Source organism: Taurulus bubalis, assembly GCF_910589615.1.
Source record: "Taurulus bubalis genome assembly, chromosome: 1".
Classification (NCBI taxonomy): Eukaryota; Metazoa; Chordata; class Actinopteri; order Perciformes; family Cottidae; genus Taurulus; species Taurulus bubalis.
In genome coordinates this window covers 35,754,595-35,777,687 of record NC_136589.1, presented here as the reverse complement: position 1 = coordinate 35,777,687, position 23,093 = coordinate 35,754,595, and the positions used below count along the sequence as shown (strand labels likewise).

At 43.7% G+C, this 23,093-nt stretch overlaps 1 protein-coding gene across 1 annotated transcript; it reads right to left on the bottom strand.

Moving 5' to 3' along the window:
- Nucleotides 1-494: 494 nt before the first annotated feature.
- Nucleotides 495-22,333, bottom strand: sugt1 (SGT1 homolog, MIS12 kinetochore complex assembly cochaperone; the record flags this gene model as incomplete). Its single annotated transcript, XM_079237394.1, has 14 exons — nucleotides 495-1,151; nucleotides 3,984-4,156; nucleotides 5,036-5,126; nucleotides 13,654-13,761; nucleotides 15,151-15,247; nucleotides 15,540-15,562; nucleotides 15,798-15,820; nucleotides 17,745-17,798; nucleotides 18,953-19,023; nucleotides 19,420-19,489; nucleotides 19,645-19,735; nucleotides 20,399-20,444; nucleotides 20,543-20,604; nucleotides 22,133-22,333. 14 exons carry the CDS (start codon nucleotides 22,331-22,333, stop codon nucleotides 1,050-1,052), a joined length of 1,212 nt encoding a protein of 403 aa, XP_079093520.1. The 3' UTR covers nucleotides 495-1,049.
- Nucleotides 22,334-23,093: the final 760 nt, after the last annotated feature.

The window sequence follows — 23,093 nt, the reverse complement described above, 5'->3', positions numbered from 1 at the left end:
GCCGCATCCTCGCCTGCTGGCCAAACAGCTTGGGGGCTCTCCCGCCTCGATACCAATCGAGCCGCGATACGCGAACCTCAAGCTGTCGGCCATATCTGAACCGGCCTGCGCTCATATCAGCGATGCCACATTTCATTCCTCCCAGCATGTAATCACAGAGCAAGGCTCGCCGTCATAATATATTGCTGTTTTTTATTTACTTTTTCCCCCCATCTGGCGGGATCCCTTCCTACTTTCCCCAACCTGTCCAAAGCAGTTTCCAGAGACAACGGACCGTAAAACGCGAGACAAAGTTAGTGAGCCAAACAACAAATCTTTTATTTACACCGAAGCTTGAATCACATTGAGGGAACGACCGGTGATAAGCCGCTGGCTGACACGCCACACACATTCCAGAGAAGCCAGTTTGCAAAAGGACTGCTGTTGACTTTCTACCGAGTGAACAGGGAAAAACCTCCACCCCCCAAAAAAACAAAACTGCATGAGCCGAGAAATGCAATCATAGCTACCAGTTAAAGATCTCAACCGGTTCTTATTTTATTTTTTTTAACAACTTTACATTTATTATACAAGTGACGATAATAGGAAGTCGTGAAAGGCCCCGAAATGGAAAGGCTGCGGGCGCTTCTGAAAAAACGAGATGCAGAGGAGCAAAAAAAGAAGAATGATCTGAAAGTTGAACTAGAGCATCTCCGGTCCGTTAGTCACAACTTCAATCCAGACTTCCCTTTATAGTCCGTTGGCCTTTAAAATCAGATATGTAAATCAGTCCGTTAAACAGATTAGTCAAATGAACTGACAGCATCAGGAGGTTATTGCAGAGGGGAGGGGCCACAGGGGTGCTTTGGTCGAGTGAAAGTGGGAATACCGAAGCTCCCTTCACTTAGCGAGCAACAGCACAACTGAGGGGTTGGGAAGAGGAGGAGGAGAAGGAGAAGGAGCAAGAAGAAGAAGAAGAAGAAGAAGTGCACGGTCACGGAGGCTGCGGCGCAACAAGCACTCCTGCTGAAGCACAGGCGGATGAGTGAGAGGGGGGAGGGGTGAAGCGCTCAGTACTTCTTGAACTCTACGTCCTCCGGGGGGCTCATCTCCACTTTTCTCTTCTCCACGTCAACCCAGTTGGTGCTCAGGACTGTACCGCCGGACTCCATCTGCACGGGGACGAGAGACAACCCTGTAGTTAAGAGACAACCTCCACCGACGTCATTGATTCCACATGACGCGTATCAATGAACAGGGTTGAAGCTCTTTAACAGCGACTCATTTGTAGTGTTCTTGTTATTTCACAATAAAACTAAAAAGTCAAACAATTCAAAAGGCTGACTTGCACACAAGATGCCCTTTATTCTCCTTAAAGGTCTTCTGCTCTGGGTTGTTTAAACCAAATGCAAAAAGTAATGTTAAGACAGTGTCAGCTTTAGGTAATGACACTGAATCTGTTTTTTTAAAGTGTAGCATCGTGAGACCAAATTGTTAAAAACACAGAATGCTGATCACCCCCATCATCATCATCATCATCATCTAATCTAATCACCTAATTGCAATCATCATGTGCACATCTTTCTGTTCACATAAATACACTCTTAAGGAATGTCATTAACTAGATAATCAGTCCACAGTACAGGTGTTGTATTCCAGACACTAATGCTACGTTCACACCAAAAGCGTTTCTTTTTTGCAACGCTTTTTCGCCCGAGTTTACTCGGTCATTCGCTTTTTTGCGGTGGAAAGGGGGCACGGCTTATCTCCGTGGCTTATCTCCGTAAAAACTGTTACCATTTCTGCTATCTACCATTGAAATAACCACTAGTTCAGCTTTACACTTGTTGTGGAAGTCCCACAAACGTCGGAACATCAAACGCCATCGTGTCTGGGTTCATAATATTATCCGTAGTCGCACACACCTCCGACTCCTCCAGGAACTGCGTCTGAATGACTGCCGCTTTCAGCGCTACTTCGGGCGGACCAGCCGCAGTTTGAATTGCTGAATTTTGGGCTGCTGAGGTGAATGTTTTGCAACGTGCCAGTCGCACCGCGTTATTCGCGTCATCCGGTGAAGATTTGCGTTGTTTGCAACCATTCGCATCTGCGCATTGACTTTGCATGCGATCTACTTGCGCGAAAAATTCACAACGCTTTTGATGTGAACACAGCATTAGGCTAAGCAACAGTGTTCACAACCCCTACAAAGCAACTAAAGACTTTCAGGACATCTTTTTTGTGTCAGGCAATGTCGGTCTTTCGACCAGTCCACCACTTTGGTCGAGACGGAAAGATCTCAACAACTATTCGATGGATGGCCACGAAATGACGTGCAGACACTCGCGGTCCCCGGAGGGCAAAGTCTGCCTACTTTGACGATCCCCTGACTTTTCTTCCAAGCACCACCAATGAGATTGACATTCATGGTGTTGATCGAAAGGCCCTGACAACAATCAGAGGGATCGCCATGGAATGTGTTTCTCTCTGGGATGAAGGTCAATTTGTTGAATATTTTATGGAGAGCTGCTAAACTAATGACATTCATTCATCAGTTTTCTTGAAGAATAGCCTTTCAATCATGAATTTGGAGATGACGCACCAGTGGAACACGCCGTTATGCTGGAGTTCATAACAATACCTCAATTTAACCTCTCTGGATCCTCGTTGGCTACTACAGCACTGTGGCTTAACCCTTTGGGGGCGGGGCCCGCTTCGAAGCGGCGGCATACGTTTAAGTTTTTAATAAAATTAGATCTTAGCAATAATACGTCACAGAGATATGGTTTCAAATCTGGCGGATATAGTTTCCACTTCCGCGTCTGAGCATCTGTACATGGACGTGTTTTACGACGTGTGCAAAGCTTCAATGTGAGTCAGAAGATGCCAAGCAAAGAGTCCTGAGCAAAGCTATATTGGAGGGGACAGACGGCGCAGCTCCAGTGCCTGAAGGATTAGCTAACAAGGAGCTAGCCGGAGCTAACGGGCCAGATAGCTGGCTACAACGTTTCTGTGAGACTGAACGGTGAGTAATCAATTGTTGCCCTTATCACCGTTAACTTTCTTACAGTGAACTTAGTACGACAAGTAGTGTTGGACCTCCATTATGTGTTTGTAAGACTGTAACTAACGTTTGTTTGTTGACGATAGCTTCGTAGCTTTAGCACGTCACTAGATAGCGCTGTGTTGGATGTATCTTCCGTGTCTACGACTTAACAGTGCATACTCAACTGTTGTCCCTATAACCGTTAACTTTCTTACAGTGAACTTAGTAGCCTAAGCCTAGTAGCGTTGGATCTCCGTTAATCGTTACTACAGTAGTGTTTATGTCACGTTAGGTGCTGCTAACACGGCACGAGCTAAAAAGAGAGCGAACCGAGATAGCTGACTACAGCTATGAACGGTGGGTAATCAACTGTTGTCCCTATCACCATTAACTTTATTTCAGTGAACTCATACTGACTTGTATTAATGTATTTTACAGCGTGGATTCAGAGCTGCGAGGGTCCAGAGGACAACATGCACCATCGTCTCCCAGTCCGTCTGCCTGCCAACACATCACCGTAGCAGGCCTCAAAGCCAGCCACAGCTCATCATCCCCACCATATAATAATACATGTGTCTACCATTTTATTCATATATTCCACTGCTTTTGTGAACCTAAGACCTTTGGTAAACCAATTTCCATCACCAAAACCGATATACCACATGAGTAAAGTTATGTTTTCACAACAAATATGAAAAAATTCCAAAATCAAGATTACATTTTTCAGCTTTAGTCATATTTTCTCTTTACACTTGTGCCTTGGGACAATGGTGCCTCATTATATAGATAGCTGAGATTGTTCTGTAATTTTTGATATACAACACATGTATGTATCATATGCAAGTGACTTCAAAAAGGGAAATTTAAAAATGATGTAAAATCGATAAAATTACCCCAGACCCCAGAGTGTTAAGTGATTACTGGCGAAACAGACTCGCCACTCAAGTACAATACTTACAAAGGACTTGTTCATGGCTCGCTTGACCTCGTCTGTGCCATCGCAGTAGATCTGCTGGAAGAGCTTGTTGAGCGCGGCGTCTCCCTCCAGCTTCTCGGTTTTCTCCTCCTCACCGATGTCCACCACTATCTTGTCCCATTTCCCGGGAATAAGGGACGACGAAGGGTACTCATCTGATGGAAGGGGGGAAACAAAATGTTAGGCTACAGTTCATATAATGTTAATTAAGACCAAGTCCGAGGGATTTCAAACCAGCGGAGAGGCAAACTGAAAACAAACAAACAGTTTATTGCTCACAAATGTTGATTTTTAATTGTGTGCAGTTTAATACCTCAACTTTTATCATCTAAATCAGCCCAAGACGCATTCACTGAACTCATTTTGCTCACTATGCCACGGAGTCTTCAGATTCAAGATTCTGAAGGATCACGTTGCGATGTGATTTCTATATTTCCAGGATGCATTATCGCCCACTATAATCCCAACAAGAGACGGAGAGCGGGAAATGTAATCCAGACGCAGATTTACATAAATACAGCACCAGACACGCGGCCGACATATTCAGGCCAAGTTTGGACATGCAGCAATGTGATCCCATAAAAATCAGATGTCAAATATCATGTTTAAATGCAACAGTAGTCCGAGCTGTAAACTGAGCTGGTTGCATGGAAAGGATGGTTTGGCTGCCCACTTAACTTGTACACCCCCTTCTACACACACACTTATATAAGTAATTAATCCTGTCAGTAATGGCAACGTGTGGGCTAAAATACTGAGTCATATTTTGCTGTCATACCTTTCCTTCTCCCTGTATACTTTCGCCGTCAGACTAATGAAAGACTCTAGCAGGGCTCGACTGCCCACTCTCATTTTAGTGCAGAACAGACAAACACAGGAGCTCATATTGATCTTTGTAGAGGGTTGGGGGGGGGAGAGGAAGAGAGAGAGAGAGAGAAATAAGAAGAGGGTAAGGGAGAAAGGGAGAGATGAGAGCAGAGAGATGAGAGCAGAGACAGGAGGATCGTTAAGAGGTGTAAAGTCTGTGGACTGACTTGGATTGAAGTGTTTGATGTTAGACTCCTGTCCCTCTCCCTCCAGCTTCCCCCATCTGATGGCATCTGTCTTCTTCATCTTGAACTCCACCTGACAAAGAAGAGAAGGGCAATTGGTGGGGAGAAGAAGAAGAGGGAACAAGGGAGATAATAAATAAATAAAAATCTTCTTTGTTGCGCGGGACAAAAATAACACTTCCATTAAAAAAGGGACACCCTCAAAGTACAGGACATCAGATCATTATTGAGGCCAGAGAGGCTGTCTGCTCAGAGCTCGTCGTCAACTCATTCTGCGAGTGTTTGCGTCTGAGAGTGTGTGTGTGTGTGTGTGTGTGAGAGAGACATCAGGGATATGCGGGGGCACAGCTCAATCTCGAACCTCACTGACAGACATACTGCACTAACGAGATGCCTGTCAGCCAGAGGCCAGTGTGAGAGACGGAACGAGCTGGTGCGAGGAAGGAGGGAGGGCGAGGAGGAGAAGGGAGATCCTAATTCCACACAGCAGCATCTGATCCAAATCATTACACCGGGAGAAAACGGGAGAAGAGGAAAACAATGAGGGGAGCGAGGACAATGGCACGCGCTTTTAACACTGAGCTGCATCGACAGGGCACAAACCAGCGAGACACGCTAAGCCAGCGCCAGAACCCCCCCTCTCCATTAACGCTGCGTGTGTGCGTTTGATATGTGTGCATGTGAAAGACAGCGCTGGTTATGTCGGTGCAATTAAGGAACATTTCTGCTCTGCTGGGCGATGTGATGATTCATTTATGAGGGTGCCAGAGGAGAGGATGGAAAACCGAGAGGTAGACGAGGCTCGAGATGAGGAGGCTGACTGGCACTGGGAGAGGCGCGATTGCTGGGGAGCAGATTGAGGGGGGTGGTGGTGGTGGTGGTGGTGGGACGAGACGTGCATGATCGCTGCTACCTTCTCCGGCGAGGTGATGAGCCGGAGCGAGCGGCAGCACACTGATGGATCACTTTGGTGCGTGTCAGCGCTTTCGGCCTCGCAGAAAAAGGGGCCTCTCTCTCTTTCTCTCTCTCGAAGGCATCCGCGGTGTCCGAAATTAACTTTTTTTTTTGGCTCACCTGCGAAGGGGGCCGAGAGACTAAAAAAGATCTCTGCCAAGAATACAGGTCACCGTCCAAATAATTCATACTCATCCTTCAAGAGACTATGTCACCTAGCTTTTTGCAGAGTCTTGTGCACACAATCTGATTCTGTGAGGTAATCTTTTCTGACTTCAGAATTTAGGGGGCGGCCTGTGTTCGACAATTTCTTTTAACTTTCCGGGAACAATAGTCCCCCCCCCCCCCCCCCTCCTCATGCTGTCATTAACAAGGTGTGAGGAGGTGAGAAAGTAAGCAGGTTATGAACTGCACAATGAATTCCTTGTGGGTAACTGCGTTATACCCACATTTCAATTATTCAACACCTCTTGCCCCTCGTTTCAACCCGATTTCAAAACATGGTTGTTTGGATCGGTTATGAACGTTTTTGTCTTCCGATGCGATCCAACGTCCCGTCGTAGGAACTAGATCTTTGGAGCGTAACCCGGCCTCGACTGCAGTCGCTTTCATATTGAAGTTATTTTGGGCGTCCAGGGTTCTGGAGGCAACACTCGTTCATTGAATTGGTTTCATGCATAGGCGATGCAGGGTCTCCCATCTGTTGGAGCACTTCAAAAGCTTGGATTTGCATGAAACCCTCTTGGCTGAATCATTAACACAAAAGACGAGCTCCCGTATTACAAAAATTATCTGATTCTTTAATCAGAATTCAAAAAAGGTACAAGTCCGTATGCATGCAGATGTTCGGGTGAATTCCGGTATGCACCACTAACAGCGAGCTCTGCACATGAAGCAGTTCATGTCAGCTCACTTTCGGATCAATTGGATCATTGATTCGAATACTATGGCGCTGTGTTTGGTTGCAAAAAAAAAACCCATGGTAACTTTTTTCCTTTTCTCAGCAGTGACGTGCCGTGTAGAGCCGAGGCAATTAGACGATTAATCAATAAAGTTAACATGGTTCTGGCTTCTGAATAGAATTACTAAATTATCCGGTACTTGTTTCTATGTTGCTTTATGTTTCATAATCAGGTGCGACTGTTTGTGTTTGATAAACTGATTTCAATCGATTTTTGAGACGGCTCCTCTTGGCATGTTGAATAATTTTTTGTTTCTTTGACAGATGCACCTGCAATCTGGGCAGAGGCTCCGTTGAGCTCGGTTAGGGATCTCATGGTGCTTTCCAGACTTCAGTATGTATCAAAGTGCTGATTTGCCAACCTGAACTAATGGCTGACAGATACTTGACGTTCAAACTAATATGGCCTATGTAGCAGTGCTTGTAATTCTGATTACACAGGGTTGGATTTCCTTAGATTTTTTTGTCTTTCATTACAGGTTTTGTTTATTCTGTGGATGAGCAGCTACACATTCTGACATTGAGTGGAGACAAAATGAAAGATGCCCTTTTTAACCCTCATATATCATACTCCTAGTTATACTGTGCACCTATATAAAAAAAAATGGCCAAAATGTCACAGCAGAAACAAACATGTTTACAGCTCAACAGTACAAAAAACTAAACAAATTGATTAAATCGAGGGCACTTTGAGTGACAGGCAGATGCTGTTATAAATTGATTAGTTAATGATCAGAGACGTCCCGGGACAGAAACGGTAGGCTGGAAAATGTAACATTTTAGATGTACCATCCTTGGCAGGTGCCACAAATTGTCTTTCTGCAGTGTGAAGTGCAGCAGGACTCAAGCAGCGGCCCTCTGTGTGTGTGTGTGTGTGTGTGTGTGTGTGTTTCTATGCATGCTCTTGGGCCATACAACATTAATCTGCTGCCACATCTGTGCTTCCTGGCTTCTAAGGGACATGGCAGGCTAGGCGCCGTGTGTGTGTGTGTGTGTCAGGCGAAAAGATGGCTCGTAAAGGGATGTGACAGCAGAGCCACATTCGGGGGCCACCACCCATAGGACCCTTGGGCTGGACAATACAATACTGCACTAGACACACAAACACATGTGGACACACACACATGCTATTTACAGAAGGGCACTGGGGTCCCGTGTCGTTTGTCACATGCGTTTGTAACTATCTCACCCCCACCACCCCCTTTCCTCCCTGCCATAACTCCTCACCCAGCATCGTCTCCCTCTTCTTCCAGATCCTCGCGGATTTCAAAACAAACTCGGCAAGAAAGACACATAAATGAAATAAATATAAATATTCTTCGACGTTGACAGGCGTGGAAATTAAAGAGCGGAGACGCCATTTTTGCTATTTGCCAAAATGAGATGAGTTTGGAAGTGAATGAACGAGCGAGTGTGGATCTGAAATTGCGTTGAGTGTGCGTGTGTCCGTGGGTGTATGTGCAGTGTTCGAGTGTGTGAGTGTGTACGCAACAGCCGTCTGTTCTGATCAAACACACTGGTGTGTAATTGGCTCCCCGTTGTCGCGGTGACCCCTGCGGTTGGAATGTCTGTCGTGGTGGAGGACAGGAGGAGGTCGCACTGACGATGATGTGCTACAGACGACACACACACACGCACACACACACACACTTTGTGTAAATGGCACAAGTGTGTTGAAAGATTACTGTTCAGCCTCTGTATTTGTATGCGTGTGCGTGCATGTGCGCACACTCACGCCCGGCTTAGCCTTCCCCTGCTAAGTTGTCTTTAAAGACAGCGAGGAGATGAAGCGTAAACATTGTGGAGCGAAGAGTGCAGGGCAGCCTATTACAGAGACAGACAGGCCGACATTGGTTGGGAATCAACAGCTCTGAGGGCAAAGCATTTTTTTGCGCTCTCTCTTCCAAAACGCTCATTAGGGATGCATGCCAATCTGGGGGAAAACTTGATTTGCTGATGCTGTTGTTCATTTGAATGTTTTTTTTCTCCCCAGTGGCTCCTTGGCTTCAGAAAAATTAAACAGCTCCAAAACATTTAAATGAGACACGCATTGAGAAAGCGGCTTGGTTTGGAGTGGATCCCTCACATTGGCGTGCGCACACAGTTCACCTGTAGAGTTTTGAGGTGCCGTTATGCCATCTTGAACATTTGAATGCTGCCAATGAGGGCTTATGAGCTCGGTGGTGTGTGTGTGTGTGTGTGTGTGTGTGTGTGTGTGTGTGTGTGTGTGTGTGTGTATGCGCGCAAGGGGCCATGTGTACCGGAGGAGCCCAGTGGACCAGCGAACAGGCAGGGCTTTGTGGGAGAGGAGGAGGGTTTGAACACTCTTTCTCGTTATCCGAGAGGTAGGAGAAGTGTGTGTGTGTGTGTGTGTGTGTGTGTGTGTGTGTGTGTGTGTGTGTGTGTGTATATATATATATATATATATATATATATATATATATATATATATAAATATAAATAAAGAGGTAAAAAAAAAACACTAAAAAAAACAAAGCAGAGTGAGACGAGAGAAAAAGTGCAAGACCATCTTCAGCTGTGGTCTCTCGAAGACTGAGCCCTTGTTTAAGCTGCAACCCACGTGCACCTCTGGTATGCAGTCTCTGCTGTTGCCATGGAAAAGTGAGTGTTTTTTTTAGAGAGTTAGAGAGAGAGAGTTAGAGAGAGAGAGAGAGAGAGAAAGAGAGGGGCCAGTTCCTGTGCAGGTCAGTCTCCACTCGGCACGGTGTAGCCGGTGGATATAATGCACACAATATAGATGTCAGGTTATGTAATGCCGCCAATCGCATTTTTGCTGCTGTGGCACCATACCGTGTACATTTTCAGCACCTGTGAACATGCACTGCCCTTTCATTCCCCCGCGGCCTTGCTGTGAAATAAACTAGAATAAATGTCCTCATTGCTTTCAGAGGCCCTGTGGCCTGGGCTTGTTTGAGGAAGTTGATACCAGAGCCTTTTTTTTTTAGGCACTGGACGTAAGCACTGTTTTTTGTAGTGCCAGTTCATCGATGTTACGCATTTTTGTTTGTTTGTATTTTTTTACCCCCCATTTCACAACTGAAGAATGTTAAAAAAGAAACACTGTACACTACCTGCTCAACAGAAATCGACACCTCTAGCTGATGAAGACAGTGGATCATTTACTAGCTAAACCAGATATCTACCTCAGGAGCTGGTGGAAACCAAAAACGGAGATAATGGCATAATGGCTTATTTCCGCTGCCCCGAAGTTGCCAAAGAAATCCATTCTTCTGGGTTTGAAACCTATTGTCCAACAATAACACTGCTATTGTATTATAGTTTTCAAAGCCCAACGGCCAAATTCACTGAAGTTTTCACAGCTGTTGAAAATCCCCACAATGCCCCTATTATAGGCTGCACGGTTCCATCTTTTGAAATGACATTTATTTAACACATTTACCTCAGTAAAGACAAACATCAGCTGTATCAATATCATCTACAATCCGCGGTACTCGTGTAGGTGGCGTGGCGTGTGTACATTTTGTTCGTCTTACTGCATCTCTTTTTCATTTCCATAAAGGTCGGACTGCAACTAACATTGCTATATCGTAATTTTAAAAGTAATACACTTTTTCCTTTTCATGTGGGATTCAACTTTGGTCGAAGTAAACTTTGTGAGTCAGTATCACTGAATTATCATGTATTTACGAGACTCCCGTGGATGAACTGCATCTGGAGGGCAGTCCCAGGGTCAGCCCGGCAAGTGAATACATAATGAGACGCTGCCTTAAGCGCCTTCCACACAGTTGCCGCCCCGCTGCCCGCTTGGTTTATTTCGCAGCGCAGCCAAAGCTTTGCTCGACGCCGCAAAAAGACGTGGGCGCGCCGTGCAAGCCTATGGAAATGGCGGGTGTCGGAGCGCGGTGATGCCGCTGTCGCGATCTGTGTGAAAGGGCCCTCCGGTGAATGAGGAGTTAAATAATATGCAGTTGAAGCGGCAAATCCATTGAGAAATGCAACTTGCATTTGCGTTTTCTTAGCAAATCTAACCCAATGTTGTCAAAATGTCTGATTTAGATGAAACTAGATGAGAATGTTGGCCCGACAATAGTAATAATAGTAATATATATGAGAATACGAGTGGACAACCTGTGTGAAGAGCTAATAACTGGTCAATTGTGATTGATTATCTTTTCTGAAGCATACTTTACAATCGAAAGCTTTTTGTTGGGTTACTTGCAATAGGATACAACGAAAAACGCTTTGGAAGATGCCGTCCGAAAACCCCTGTGAAATCAGAATAAGAGTTCTTAGGAATAAACAGGATCCCTGTGGAAGAAATCAGGGCTATAAGTTCAGCATTGTATTGGCAAGACCAGAGTGATTAATCGCCTAAAAGACAATCTCTTTCTCCTTAACGATTAAAAAAATAAAATAATCAAAACAAATCAAACAAAACCTGCCTCTTGATCCTCAGGCTAAAACCTGACAGTGGACTAAACCCTGAATCAGCACACACTCAGCCAGCACACTCGTTATCCCACATCCTCTTTAATGCACACTAATTAGTCTATAGTAAAAAGTGCCCTTCCTACTCATTAGGCCCATAATCACCTTTAACAGTGCTGAGGAACTCTCAGCGAGTACAGCCCTGATAAATGTGCCTGTGTGCGTGTGTAGGAGTGCGGATTTGTGTGAACTCCGCTAACGTCTCCACAGGAGCCACACTGTATACAGCCAAAGTGGATTTTTTTTTTTATATTTCTACTCTAGCTACAGTAATCTTAACCGGCATTAAGGAATTATAGGTAGTGACAGCCTGCTTTACACTGCTTTAAATTATTGAAGAGATTTAAGATGTTAATCTCAAAGTGGTAATGATCAGTCAATTTCAGTGAGCTGCTTAAACTCGCATCTGCACGGTTTCCTTCTTTGCTGTCTTCACTATCCGATTATCATTTGAGTCATTAACATCTTTGAGAAAGACAGAGCATAATTAATGATCTGCTTTTAAAGACAATAGAAGTCTGAATACAAAGATAATATCACGTTGTGTGATGCACTAGGGCCAAATTGCAGTTCAAAAAATGGGAAGTGTAGTCCGAGGTGCGGATGGATCTCCGTCAGGTCGACGGCGTACCTACGCCGTAGCTACGCCGTCGACGCAGACCCCTACGCCGTAGCCTGACGCGCACCTCCAAAAAATCCCAACTACGCGTCGCGTTGACGCGGACCGCAAGCGCTGTGATTGGTCCGCTCAGAACGTAATTTCCGGCAGTTGCTTTTTCCCAGCCTCGACCGGTTTAGTGGTCGTATAGACCACCTGCGCAAACGTCTTCCGTCGCCTGCGCTTCAACATTTGCAATATAAGCATTTGCTCTTCAACATTGATGAGCTCCAACTTTAATGCAGACGCTCTAACTTGGTCGCCATTGTTTACTGTGACCGGAATTTGGCTATAACCCCTGAAACCACACAGACACACCCCCCGGCGGCATGGCGGTTAATTGCAGAGCAACGCGGTCCCTCGACGCAGAACTTCGAATGCTCAACGACGACGTGACGGAGAACCATAAACTAGGCTTTACTGTTGAGTGTATCCACTCGGATGGCGAGGCTACGCGCCGCGTCCTCACTGTCTCGGAGTGAAATTCAACAACTTTTCGTCTTTCAAAAACTTCGCTGGAGTGCTTCCATGATCTAAAAAAGTTGTTTCTTCCATGCTTGTTTATGTTTTTCAGTTTCAAGAAAAAATTGTAAAGCAGTAAACAGTTTTATATTCCATTGCAGCAGGGGTGAGGAGAAAAACATCGGATAACCACCATCTCACAGGGCTGCGTACCGCAACACTGATTTCCCAAATCGATTTGATCAGATTCTGTTCAATTTAGTTTTGATTAGCGATATTTTAGTTATAAAACCAATGCTTGGATATGAAAGAGATTATTAGAGAACTAATGCTGTAAATTGTACACGGAACCCTCTAACCTGGTACTTTTAACTTGAGTTACCGCCTCACCGCTGTATGCCTCCGCCAATCGGTCAGGTTGCAGTTCACATTCATGTCTGTACAAGATGTCATCACCTCATCATTTGATCCTTTTAGACATTTGTGTGCTATTGTTAGAATTAGCATAGGAATTATTGCGTTACTGAAATTCTAACCAGTTCATCTTTGAGTCCAAGTGGACCTTTGTGCCAAGACAAGAATGAACCGAATCCAAAAACATTCATGCCGCATTACAATATTGAAAACCCAGATATTCCAGAAATGAAATGACCAGTTGTGTCCTGGCAGTATCCAACTTGGTTACTTTGAGGCCATTTTATCATCTCAAGTTACTGAGTGTTGCTCAGTTGTGGTCACTATGACCCGAGAAAGGACAAAAGGCAGCAGGTTCTTTGGGGGATGCTTTTGTGTCCTGTGTGCTCTGACATCAGAGAACACGCATCCCGAAGCATTGGTATGCCTTTTAGTGCTCAATGGACCACTAAACAGAATTGGTGTAGTTGAAAGCATGCAAGTCTTTGTTTCTGCTTCATGAGCACTTCATCCGTCACAGCAAAGATGTCTGTTAAACCTGTCAGAAACCCGTCAAACCATTGAATATGTACGCCAGAGTGAAAAAATATTTGCTTCCTAGAAAGAGTGGACTACCCGTTGATAGGGTGAGTTTCATCGACACACTTACTGGACTAGCTAAAGTTAAAAGTGACGTGATACCTTGGTGGTGAGGATCTTGAAGTTGCTCTGTTGAGGGATGATGGGGTGCAGGAGCTGGAGGTCGAGGTTGTAGTTCTCCCCTGATGTCAGCTGTATTGTGGCAGAGAGCTGAAGAGAGGACAGACACTAGACATTAGGCGTTCATACCCCTCATTGGCCGCCATTAGGTTGGGCAGTAAATCGGCAAGGTAAGTCGTACCTTTGGACCTTTTTATTCTTTTTTCTACATAATAACTGCATTCCTGTGTTGAGACTGCAGCATTAATATTATTAGAAAACACACCAAACAGAGTGTTGAAGTTGTCAGCTTGTCCACGAGAATAATCATCTGATGTGGCTGGTTTTGTCGAGTATCCTCTCTCGCCCCTGTCGCCTTCAGCCACAGAGTGACCAGTGATGAGGGGTCAGACAGCTCCTAACAGCCTGTCACTCACTAGGACTGGGTGGGTGGCTTGTTGGTTTAGAGGGACATGGACTCGGCTGTGGCCCAAATCTCCACACCCCTTCTTGGAGAACCTTGCCTTCATATAGAAAAGCACTCAAGCCGGCCCATTTGGGGAATAACTCAGCGGTTATTATCTCATCTCATCAACAGTACATTACTTGGACTCGTATTCATTTGCAAATCAACACCTAACACCTGACAAGAAGTGGACTTTCTGATTTGGGACCAGTTGTGTGAGAGAAGTGGTTCATCGGGGATAAAAGCTTGGAAAGTTAGCCAAAGTCGCTTTTGGGCAATTTCACAAAACTATCAAAGCCTTATTATTCATTTCCAGTTGAATCCCTGCGCTGTCTGTAGGTATACAGCTGCTGCATGCTCAGTCGCCAGGGAAAAGAAGTGGAACCACTGCCTTTCATCTTTAATTTATTTTGTATATACTGACCTAGTAAAAAATATATGAACTTATCTGTACTTCACACCACAGAAAGAGGGAGCTTAACAAGTGACTGTGGGATTCGGAGTGCGTGAACTATTTCTTTTGAAATGGGGTAAACTCAGTTTGTTATTCTATTAGGAAAGACAATCGCGTTCCCTGGGGTGCCCTGCAGTTACCCCTCGGAGAGAGAGGGAAAGAAGCGGAAAGAAGCACGGGAAAAGTGAAAGAGAGAGTGTTGTCCCCGGTGGGCTTCGCAGCTGATCCTAGATCAGTTATGCCGTCTATCTACAGACAATTAGGAGGTTGGAGAAGCTGGGGAGGGTAAATTGTTCTTAGATCTGTACTTTGGGGGCAATGTTAACAAGGCACCACTGGAGGCGTAGTTGGGTCCATGGGGAGTGTGTGCGTGTGTACGTGTGTGTATGTATATGTGTGTGTGTGTGTGTGTGTGTGTGTGTGTGTGTGTGAGAGAGAGTGAGTGTGTGTGTGAGACCCATCTAATGGGCCCCCCTGAGGAAATACCCAAGAGCTAACCCGTCTATGTTCCACACACACACAAAGAAAGAAAACAAAGTCTCTCTTCACTTCAACACTGCACTTAAGTGTGTGTTTATACCTCTTTTTCCATGAAGTTGACACACACACCGTCCTTGGGTACATTTTTTGCCATGACTGTGACGATGACTTGAGACTCTGTTTGGTACCAGTCATGTCTGCAAGAACACACACACAGAATATTCATTAACAAGTGTGAAGACCTTTGCCATTTCATCCACTGCTATTGTGAATATAGAAAACTTTTTAAACCAAAAACCTTAAAATGATAAAACGCAGCAACTCATTAGCATGTCTCGTCTATGCACATTGTTTTCACAGATGTAAAGAACGCGGCTGCTTTGACGCAGCAGGGCTTGGTTAATCATCACGCTGGTGTAATAAATAAAATAAACAATAAAAACATAAAACAGATGCAGAGATAAGCCGTATTTACATTTAAGCACTTACTTCACAGGTGGAACTGCTGGTGTCTGCTCGGTCATTCAGCCCCCGATATGAGGAGACAATTAGAGAGGAGGATGTGGCGAGAAGGCAGAGGGATGAAACAAAAAGAGAGAGAAAAAAAAAAGAGGACAAAAATGAGAGAACATAACAACAAAAGAAGCTTAGGCTCCCCTTCTCTGAACAGGAGCATACACACGGCTGATGATCTCCGCCGATGCTGAGACCGACAATGCCACCAGGTGGCCGTGCAGAGAAACTCACCCTGTTGTCGATCTGCGTCTGCTCTGGAAAGAGAGAAGAAGAATTTGGACGGGTAGCAGGTAGAAAACATTAAATACACCCGCTTAAAGTTCCTAAATTGAATTATAGTTTCTTGACTACGATGGCAAAGCTATAAACACACACATTTCAATTCAAAAACACATTTGTCCACAGATAACAAAAAACAGCAGATAGATTGTTCCACACCAAGACTCACATTTCCCCCCAAAAATGTCTATAAGCATTTTTTTGTTGCTGTGAAATTATGTTTTATATGATTCAGGTTAACTGGTGTGCTACAATTTACTTGAGAAGCTAGATTTAGAACCCTTTTATAAATACAAGTGACTACTGTAAACACTTAAATCACAACTACATAAATATATAACACTACATTCATCAAATATTCAGCTATGATAATGTTATGTGTAAAGCTCCTTTTGTGTGAAAATATGCAACGAATTAAGACAAAGACATAACTTTTCTTTAAAAAAAAAAAAAAGAGTAGCTTCTTATTGCGTAACTGGTGGGGTGAAGAGGATTAATTGAAAAGATAAAAACTTTGTTTGTGTAGCAGGCTAGGGAACAAATTAATTGAGTCTCTCATCAATTCAAATTCATAAAAGTTCTTGGATGTCGGGAAGCTGCTACCACGAGCCAGCTGAGGCGTGTTCCTGGCCCCGTGGCTTCGGCAGCCACAGCCGACTGTTCCCGTTTCTAAGCTGCCCAGCATCAGAAAACTGCCATTACTCTTTTCAAATTCAATGACTTTTCCATGACCGTAAGAACCCCGCCACAAGTCCTTCCCATCTTCCGCCAGTTTGTTTTACTGGTCCATCCACTCCCATTAAAAGCCCTGTGAGCCCAAGCAGGTCTGATCACCGTTTACCAGCATGCTATCATACATTATTCAATGACTTCGTTACAGCGAGGGAGGGAGGGAGAGAGCACAGAAAGATGGAGAACACAGAGAGAGATGAGATGACGGGAGGAGTGTTAATATCGTCTTAATGAGGTTGCGTTTGAAATGGTGAGGAGGGGCGGGGAGGGTGTTTGGAGAAAAAGACTGTGTGTCGGAGTTTCTGTATTTTTAAACCAGCAGGGTGCCACATGTGATGGAATAACCAGGTGCCTTGTGTGTGTGTGTGTGTGTGTGTGTGTGTGTGTGTTGGTTTATGGTAAACACACCATCACCGAAAGAAAAAAGTTGTGCTGCTGGTGTGAGCAGAAGCAAGTACGGTACTTTCAAGTTTTTTTTAATGGGGGGGGATGATGTACACCCTAATGTGCATTTTTCTGTGTGTGTGTGTGTGTGTGTGCGTGTGTGTGTGTGTGTGTACACGCATCCTGTCTGTGAGCAGGCCTATGAAGGAGTTGGGTCTCATTGGGGGCTTTCAAACATCAGTAACGTTAACGCTGATGAATCATACCGCTCCCGGGAGTACGTGTGCATGCGGTTGTGAAGCGTGTTTGTCAAAACTCATGCTCTTGTTTACTCAAGATGATCCAGAGGGCCCAGGCATCACCAGCAAACAGAAACACACCGCCCGACATGGCATGCATCTTTTATTGGACTGAGCAGCCCTGCCTAAACACTCACACCATGGATTCGCGGGTGTGTGTGCAAGCTCATTTGTTTGATCAGATGGGCTGATCAGCTCCCTGACTGCGCTATTTAGCTGAGTGTTTAATAGTGTGGAGTAAATAGCGTAGAGAAGTTTAGAGTGCAACTGGTAATCGGACTCTGGAGGTCTGAAACTATTTAGTTTTTTTTCTCCAACTAAAACCACCACAGGCCATTGTGTACGAATACTTAACATCTTTGGACATTCTGAATACATTAAAACAACTCATGAACCTACAATCAAAGACCAGCATCAGCTCTAAATCATGCTCTAACATTAACAAAATGATAGGCATTATAGAGTTTTACATTCAGCTACTTACCTCCCATCATCTCCTCACAGCGCTTGATCCAGATCTCAAATGATTTATCAGAAACTGTGGAAATCACACACAAAAAAGACGATTTTTTTTTACTTTGATGAAGAAGAGGCCTGATTAGAGAATATAGTGTAAACAATTGAGGGCGTAAGTGAGGTGTTAATGAAGTGTGAAGTGGTTTGATGAAGAGAGTGCTGAAGTCATACATTCAATAAGTTTGTTTCCAGAGCACAAACTGCAGAAGTGGTACATTACCAGTGTTTAGATCAGCCGCCAAAAGGAGAGGCACATTTTTACAAGCAAAATCTGTTTTGCTGAAAATTAGTTGTGAGAAATGGATTTCCAACCCTTTTGACTTTTTAAATCCTTTTCTTCCATCCCAGTGTTCACCCTCTGCTGGCGAGCTCCAGCTGCTTTTTTTTCAATAGCCAATTGCTTAAAAATAGTGAAAGTTACTAGGTCACTGATAAATTATTTAATGGAGGTATATATTGAAACAGAGGTAATAGGGTCTAGGTTGACAATGTCTACAGTTGTGAGCAATGTGGAAAGACACATTTCGTAATCTGGACGTGTAGCACTTGTAAAACACCTGTAGTTGCTGATTTAAAATAGTTTAATCCTTAGAAGAAGGGAGAAGCAGAAGAAGACTGCTAGCATCAACTACAGCATCAAATATGCAAATAATAATAACACACAAGGTATCCCGATATAGAAATAGAATTGACATGTGGAGTCAAGAAAAAAAACAGAAGCTTGAACCCTTAAATCATGACTAGAAACCAGAGAGGAATACGGAATCAGAATTTAAAATTTTTTACGGTTGTTTGTCGTCAGTTTGAACTAGAGTAAGCTTAGTTTTGTCAGTGAAATAACTGACAATGAAGTAAAAAATAGAGTTGTTATGTTAACTGCAATTAAATCACCGGCACATCGAGCACTGATTTACGATTTTGGTTAAACTGTTGACCAGAACTATGTTTGAAGTGTCCTGTAATACATTTACCGGCTGTCAGGCAATCAGAAGGGTAGTGTGAGCAATTAATCAAATGTGTATGTTCAGAATTCTTATTATATTGCTTTTTTCCCTAAAGCTAAGAGGACACAGGTTCATCCCTTTGTATTCAATGAGGAAAGTGAAACAGACAGCACACTGCTGCAAACAGTGGTTGATAGGAGGATGGGACGTTTGTACTCCAGGCTAGACTCACCATCCAGCTGGTGTCCCTGAGTGAAAGCTGCATGTGCTGACTCATAGTGGCTCAGGTGGTATTCTGCTATTCTGTGGTTGGAAGAAAAAAACATGCCACATATACTTAGATCAGACAGTCTTGGAAAAATAAAAGTGACCTCTGACGACATACACAAAGAAGTTAAATAGCTAAAACAATTATTGTACATACACTTTGGCTGGTTGGAGAGAAAAAATTGTCTCATTTACATTGGCGTTAACGTGACTTCAACTCCAGCAACAGGAATATTGGGTCTAATTTTCATAGCAGATGTGATTGTAACAAAACAAAAAAGTTGCGTTTACCAATCAACTATACATTACAGATTTTGCAAAACAACCGAGGCATTGGGTCCATCAACAGGAGCTTCGCTTGAGCACACAGGCCAAAAATGAAAAAAATGATGAGATTTTCCCTAATTTCCTTTATCATATTAAAGTACACACCCTGTTCGTATGAAAGCAAGGGGAAGGCTGGGTGTTAACTGCTGTGCCTTTTTGGCATCATCAACAGCACCTGCAACAAAACAAGAAAAGAAAAGAAACAGAAAACAACACTATGTTTTATGTTTTATTTATGTTTTCGGAAAAATAAGCAAACGTGCATTTTTATTCAAAAGGATTGTGCTATGACTAACATGTGACGTCAATACATGTAGTCCACAGACTTACAGCTGTAGTTTTTGAGAAGTATATGTGCATAGGCACGCTGGCAATACCACTCAGCGTTGTCGGAGTCTCCTTGCAGGGCCTCATTGAGTTCCTATGAGGAACAAAAGATGGGTTTTAGGTGGACAGCTCACAGTACTGTTTCGATGCAGTTGGAGTTGAGATAATGATGGAAAAGTAGTCACACTAAAAAGAAACCCGACACTGACTGACATGCTCACACTTTTAATCGTTTAATGAGATATCATAACGCAGGCTCCATTAAACACGTATTAACGACCACATAACTAGAAGGAAACGTAAGCCGATGTTAACAAGTCATTAAAACAAAGCAAATAACGCTAGAATCCGTGACTGACTTCTAGTTGTCATGCTGACAGCCGGATATATCTATCATATATCACCAACGTTATCTAGTAATAACGCCCCACGACGGCAAAATGTTGCATAAGTACTGGATGTTGAGTCGAACAAAATACATACTAACACAGAACTGGTGCCGTGACGTAAAGTTGTCATACGTAAAGTTAGCTACCTGCTCTTCGTGCGAAGTGATGCTAGCAGGAGACGTGAGCTAACTTAGCTAGCTTAGCTTAGTTAGTGTAAGAATCGGTGCTAACATCAGAAACGTTAACATTAATGACACCGCGCTTTAATTCCCTCCGTAGAACAAGCTAGTCAGCATACTTTAAGGTTACTGTGATGAGACAGAGACACCTGATTGGTTAGTGTTTGGCTAGCTAACGCTAATGTTTACCTCCAGAGCGTTCTGTGGATTCTCGTCAATGAAGCTCTCGGGGAACCTGCTACAAGGAGAGACCAACAGTTACAACCGGTCGCAGGCAAACACGTGAATGAAAAAGTGACAACAGATAATATTCACGAGATGAGTCGGTCTTGCCTTTCGGTTGCCATGGCTTCGATGCGGATGTGGACAGTGTATCTTGAGTGGCTGGAATAATTCTAGCGAAACGCGGAAACTTCTGGAAACGTGATAGCGGCAACTGCCATAGCTCGAGCCCAGCGACAGGGCCTGTCAACATCCAACTGCACGCCGCTTATACTGCGACACCGCCATCTGGCGGCCTGGAGGAGTCACGACATATATTTTCATGTCAGAAGTCGGCTGAAAATACACTCGTGCCAAAATACTGCATTTCTTAATCAGTGTATATTACAATATTAGACTAATAAACTATTTGAGCATTTTAATGAAGACTGGTGAAGAGGGGGCTAAACTGGCATACTTTGCATCCCATACATACTGTAGTTTTTCATCTATAATGATATATCAAATTTGACAAAATGATTCTTGTTTTGTAAGACACAACATTTTAATCTCAATTGAAGTATCTACTTACCGTAGCTGTTGATTTGTAGTGAAGTAAAAAATACAATATTTCCCTTTGAAATGGAGTGGGGGGAATAGAGTAGCAGTATTGGAAGAAGCATTCAGTAAAGTATATGCACCAATACCAGTGTTAAATACTCAAGTCAAAGTCCTGCAATGAAAATTGTACTTAGTTGCAATAGTATAGCATCAAAATATAAAGTACAAAGTGAAAGTACTCATGATGTAGAATGGCTAATTTCAGAATTACATATATGTAAATGCATCATAATTATTGATGCATTTACGTGTACATCACTTTCATGGTGCAGCGGGTAAAGGTGAGTCCATATATTTACTTTATATATTGCTGGAGAATTTCCCTTCAGGGATCAAAATAATCTTAAAACAATCAATTTGTTGATCGTATTTTGTACTAATGTATTATATCTGTATTGGCAATGTAACTAGTAAATAAACCTGTACAATAAATCATATGCAAAAAAAGTACAGTATTACTCTTTGAATTGGAGTGGAAGAATAATAAGTAACGTAAAGTCCAAGTACCTCAAATGTGTGCTTAAACTCAGTCACAGGCCGTCAGGGCCTGCTAAACCTTCTCTGCTGGCCTAAACAGAATCACAACGTTTTTTTTATAATTAAAAGTTATAGCTATTCCATAGTTTAATTGTTTTTCACAAATGCACTACATGTATTATAATATTTTTTCCCTGTTAGCTTATTTTCTCATTGCACAGCTCCTGTGTTTCTCTGTTGCCTTGCCTTCAGCCTGCTGCATAGCGCGGCTGCTGTTTAATGATCTGGTTAACAGCGCTCATCCAATCACATTTCACTTCTGTTTCTCTATGGACTCGAGAGCTTATTAAACTATATGAGAAGGCCTTCTAGCATGTGTTTTGCCACAGGGCCATCATTAACATGCACTGTGATTGGTCAGTACACACTCAGTGGGAGTACATGGCCACCCGATGCTGGAACTGAAGCGCACCGATAAACTGTACAACCACATCGCTAATCTTTTTTTTAAGGAGAGCTGATGGACTTTGTCTTTAATGAACAGCATTTAGTAAGTTTCCTGCTTTTTGTGTTTTTTCCATCTGCGGTGGCGTTGTGTTGATGTGTCTATGGTGTTGTTTTCACGGGGTTGGGCTGGTCAGGTGTGTCAGTGAGGACGCACAACATCGCCGAGGCGAGGTTGGAGGCGTCCGGCCGAGAGGCGCTGCGTAACTGTGCGTTGCTCGGCAGGGGTGTCTGCTGGTGGTTGAAGTGGCTTCGTGGGTTGATCCACGCGCCCCGTGTGAGCTCTCCCCGAGCCCAGAATGGCGCTCCGTAAAATCGCATTGCTGAACAGGAGCGTCGGCTGACTTTTTTTTTTCTCTCAAAGTGGTGGAGCTTTGTGGTCGGTCCCCACGCCCTGTGTGACCTCCTGCCATGCTCGTGGTGGTGCCGTGTGGCGGAGTGGGTGTCTGCTGTCCACACATGGTGGACTGTATGAACGCGCTGTGTATTGAGTGGGGTGGTCTGTGACAGTAACTCCCCCCCGCCCCTGATGTGGACTATATGGCACTGACCTACCTCGAAAACACACGGCCCACCACTGCTTAAACTACAGTACTATATGCGGGTGAGTAAATTGAGTTGGCAATGAATTTCATACAGACAATGACAAAATTAAGTTTATTTTATATAATAGACAATTATCTTTTCAACACCTCTGGAATGCATGAAAGCAAACACACCAGAGTAAGGCAACAAAAACTCCACCTCTCCCTCCGCTACAAGCTTATATAATATCAGTGAAACTTACAGTATCAAAAGATCTCCAGATAAAGCGAAGCGAGGGGATTCCAAATAAATGGCTTAATCAGTAATAAAGTGAAAACAGTTTTGCATATGGTTCTCTGGGAAAGGCAGTTGTAAGCATGTACTAAACCAAGTTTAGCCTCACAGAACTCCGCTTGAGTCTTAAAAGCTCAGTTATCATTTGGAGTAAGTTTTGAGAGGCGGCACTCAGATCAACTGAAGGGGAAAACACTCAATTTAGCATTACTTCATTATAAAAGGGCCAGCCGTTTTACTCCTTGCATAGAGTATACAGACT